The 4,514-nt window shown below is 42.4% G+C and overlaps 1 protein-coding gene across 1 annotated transcript; it reads left to right on the plus strand.

The window, feature by feature from the left end:
* Window positions 1-347: 347 nt before the first annotated feature.
* On the plus strand, window positions 348-3,934 carry CSUI_011269 (uncharacterized protein). Its single transcript, XM_068071370.1, has 3 exons — window positions 348-629; window positions 1,738-1,803; window positions 2,713-3,934. Exons 1-3 carry the CDS (start codon window positions 453-455, stop codon window positions 3,169-3,171), a joined length of 702 nt encoding a protein of 233 aa, XP_067916654.1. The 5' UTR covers window positions 348-452; the 3' UTR covers window positions 3,172-3,934.
* Window positions 3,935-4,514: the final 580 nt, after the last annotated feature.

Below are 4,514 nucleotides of genomic sequence, written 5' to 3' on the forward strand. Positions count from 1 at the left end.
TGAAGTAAAGGACATCGCCTACAATCCACGCGACTGACCTCTCACTTATGTTCTCTCAATAGAAATCTCCATCCATCATCTACAGCCATGCTACTTCTAAGACTCCTATCATGCATGCATGACAAGCTTGTGTGAGTATCATCTATATGTGGTAGATTTCTCCTTACCATATCAAACGAACCAAACCAACTTCTTTCTTTCTTTCTCTTTCTCTCTGTATTTCATTCCCGTAGGAAAGAAAGCAGGTATGCATCACCCCTTGTCATGATGGTCTATGTCTATCTCTCTCTTCTTCAACTTTCTTTGTAATCCCTTTTACGCTGTTTCTTCTCTCTCTGTCTGCCTTTCTTTCAGACCATACAGCACGTCTCTATGGTCTGGATAAGCCTCAGGATCCTCGCCATGACGGTAGTAGAGGCTTTAGAGATTACATTTTCTCCAAGTCAGGAGGCATGAGGCATGGATGTGATATGGGGGATAGAATGACAGGCAAGTCGAAGAATTACGTATGGAGAGAAACAGTCTTCGGGTTTGAAGTCGTTCTCTTTATCAAGGAAGGCATCCGTAGCCATCATGTCTCTTGGAGTATCACTAGCAAACGGCTGGATCTCTTCTTTGTCAATCACAAGGTAGGAGGGGAAAGGAAGATTCCTCTTTTCACAAGACACTATACGATAGAAGAAAGACAAGAGAGCGAGGAAGAGAAAGGAAGTCTTTCTAAGTGGGTGAAAAAGGATGATAAAGTGCTAAGAAAGCAAGAAGGAAGAAGTAAAGAGAGAAGGATGGAAATGACGAAAGAATAACAATGTATATATCCATTCACCCATCTATCTGTCTTTAATCTGTCTACCTTTGATCTATCTATAATGTATCTATCTATCTTGGATCTAATTAATCCATCTATCTTTATCTATCTATCTACCTACCTATCTATCTATCTTTGCCCTGTCTATCTAGCTGCCTTTAATCTATCTACCTCAGGGTAAAGGGGGTTAAGGTATATATCATAAAGATTACAGGTATGTGTGGATACATCATCTTTACACTATAAGGACCTGTTACATACGGGTATTTTGTATGCGATAGAGATGGAAGCTGATGATCTACGCTAGATTCAGATATCTGAAGTTCCTCACATATATGTGCTCCGTAGAGCCAAAGGAGGTACACTAGCATTCTAAAGACTCATTCCTCTTCGGGGTCATATGAAGGGATCTCTGCAATAGACACATCCCCCTATGTGAGAAGTACACAATCTCCGTGTATCTTCATGTTCTCCATCTAGATCATCTATAGCTTTCTCTCTCCCCCTAAGCATCACACCACTACACTGAAGTCTTCGCTCTGAGAAGTATGAAGCGACGCAGCTGAGCTAGGCCTTCGTCCAGCGCCCCTGCGGAAAAGAACACTGAGTCCCCTTGTCTCTTTCATAGGTGGGAGATCTCTCGTGATTCTTTCTCTTTCGAGGACATCTCTCCTTCACAAGTCATTGGCTATGCCTCTCTCAACACCTTCTCTTGAAAGGAATGCCTTTCCTCTTCTTCATTCTTTATCCCCATGATCGATGGTCCCTCAGCTCACCTCTACATCTCGAGATACAGAGGTGAGCTGCCATAGATCTGTGCTAAGTATGTATGTGAAGAAGTACTAGCTAGGGAGTTCCTACAGCTACTCCTTGTAGAGTATGTCTTGTCATGGTGTCTCAACTGTTCCTTCGTTGTGTCATTTCATATGTAGGTCTTTGGTGACGAATTTCAGCATTCCATCGATCACGAAGAAGCCGCCTGGACTCTCACAGAAGCGGTACGGCGAGTTCAGTGAAGGAGGAATGAATCAAAATCTTCGCATGCATTTAAGAGATTATAGACAAAACAGAAACTGCTATAGATACGAACGCAAGATGCCTGCCGAGGGTGTACTCTTATGAAGGCTACGACGCGTACCTGTTACTCCGTCACTATCTGTCTATCTCTCTCTATCTGTCTCTCATCTATTGATCTGTCTTCAGCCTATCTATCTATCTATGTATCTATCTAGGGTCTATCTATCGTCCATGAGTCTTTCATTTATCTCTCACTTATGCATCTTTGGTCCGGCTGTCTAGATATCGACGTGTACACTGTCGACGTAAGGGGGGTATTCGTAGGACCAGGCTGGGACTGCCTAGTATACATCGATCTATATCACATATCAGAGATTTGTTTAGATACCCTCACATAACACATCACCGGGGAGTAAGCAATGAATGATTTGAACGTACAGAGACATCCCCCTGTCAGAGACGAGGGACACTATAGCCTACTCCTGTTCCTACACACCATGATTCGCTCTACTATCCCTCCTCTCCCTCTTACATCCTTTCCTCTTCTCTTTCTTCTTCTTCCTCCTCTTCTATTGCTTCTTACACTTTGGTATACACCGAGACCTCACCCGTCTCTCAGAATGTAGGTATGTATACCTACTCCTTGAAACCCTATACAAATGTGTACATATATATGTATGTATATATGGTATCATCTGCATATGTCTTCTACTTAGCACAAGAGTATGCTGAACAATGTTTACATGTCGGTACGTGTAATGAAGATCCCCTACATCTGTATGTATCGTCTTGCTAATCTAGGACACCTCCCTGCAACTTTCGTTTTCTCCTTGTCTCTATAGCTTTATCATCTTTCTCATCCGTCTCTCCTCTCTCTTTGTATACCTCAGGCAACTCGATATCCACCTATGACTTCAGACGAAGTCGATCGGTTATATCATTCATCACCTCTCAGCGTCCCCTTAAGACTCGACTTACCATCGACACCTGCAAAACAGCCAGGAGAAAGCGATGCTGCTGCCCTAACAGCTCCATCGTCATCCTCTTCTCCCCTTTTGTTCTCCCAGGAAGAAAAGAGAGAAGAAGGACAGAGAAAAACGAGAAGACAACAGAAAGGGGAGGGAGAAAACCTCCATTCACCCTTCTTATCCTCTTTCCCTGCTCCTACTCCTATAGGACAGCTCCCTGACGAATCAACGAGTTATACGTGTGAAGCCTTATTGTCATCTTTCAAAGCGGGAGAGCTTGATAGTCTGAGATTACCTCTACAACAACCTGCTCTTCACATTCTTCTTCCAAAGTCACCCAACTGGAGAGAGATGTGGGGCAGTCCCTTCAAATTCGTATAGAGCGGGTGGCGAGGTCGCCATGACGATGACAATGATGATCGAGTTCCTGTCTTTCTTACTTTTTAATCACTCCTTCTTCAAATGTATCTTCTTAGTCATATAGAGTAATACAGATATATCTACATCTCTATATACAGATGGATATAAATATCTGAAACGGATCTTCAATTTGCTTATCCGTCACCCCCACATAGAAAGATATAGATGTATAGTAGGCTGATGAGCACCGGGTTTATCATTTGAAGTCAATAGAAGAAAAAAGGAATCATACCATACCTAACCCCCCCTAGATACATCTCTGGAGTCTCTTACAAAAAGATATGCATGCATCTATAGATCTGTTCAGATGTCTATGCATCTGCCACCTACACACGTGTGAGACAATGGATGTATGAATGAATTATGAAGGAAGATGAATCAACCAAAGAACACAAACCCTAAACACGCACAAACGGTTACCTAGGCATGATGGCATAAGTATGTATGTATCTACCTTTATATGTACCTATATATATACATCCATGCAGAAAAATGTATATACCTAGGCTGCTGTCGTCTTATATGAAGAGCTGTGGGATGATGTGTCCACTCATATATATATAAATATAAGTGGATAGACTTTTGAATTATCCAGTATCTCGGCAATATCTTTTTCATTCTTTCTCTTGATAGACTCATTCAGGCATAAAAACTGAGAGATGGTAGCCCGCCAGTCTCCTTCTGTTAGTAGAGCAGTATATATATATTACGAAATCAACTGGGGCTTTTCCTGTACTGTCCTCCAGTTACATACATGTATACGTCTTCATAAATAGACAAGATCGTAAAGATCTAGCTCCCTCCTTCCGTGTTCTTAACCACCAGCGATGTAGACCGTCCTCTTACGCGGGAGACGTCAAGCGGCGACATTATTGGCTCGATGACTAGGTGATGGAGCGACAGAACAAAGATGAGATTATGCCAGCCAGTTTCCCCAAAAGGTTCGAATGGATGACACACCCTTTCCATATGAGTACTCACACGGTACACAGAGCGCGAAAGTTTAGCTATGTAGCTCTTCTCAGAACATACGCACAGCTCATCATACGCTCGAGTCGTACAACACGAGAAAGAACATATAAAAGACTATATATACTTTCTTATGGATAGATGCTGTGTGAGGACTTAGCTAAATACGACGGTGTACATACACCTAGCCTTGATGTGGAAGTTTAGAAATCCTTCTTTGGACTAGTGAGTATAAAGTAAAAGTCAGGCCGAACTGAAAAAGCCGAGAGATCTACACCTGGAAGTAGAAGGGAAGAAAGTTAAGGTTCATGGTCTTCAGAGGAGATAGCTCCTAC

This window comes from Cystoisospora suis (assembly GCF_002600585.1).
Source record: "Cystoisospora suis strain Wien I chromosome Unknown contig_10514, whole genome shotgun sequence".
Classification (NCBI taxonomy): Eukaryota; Apicomplexa; class Conoidasida; order Eucoccidiorida; family Sarcocystidae; genus Cystoisospora; species Cystoisospora suis.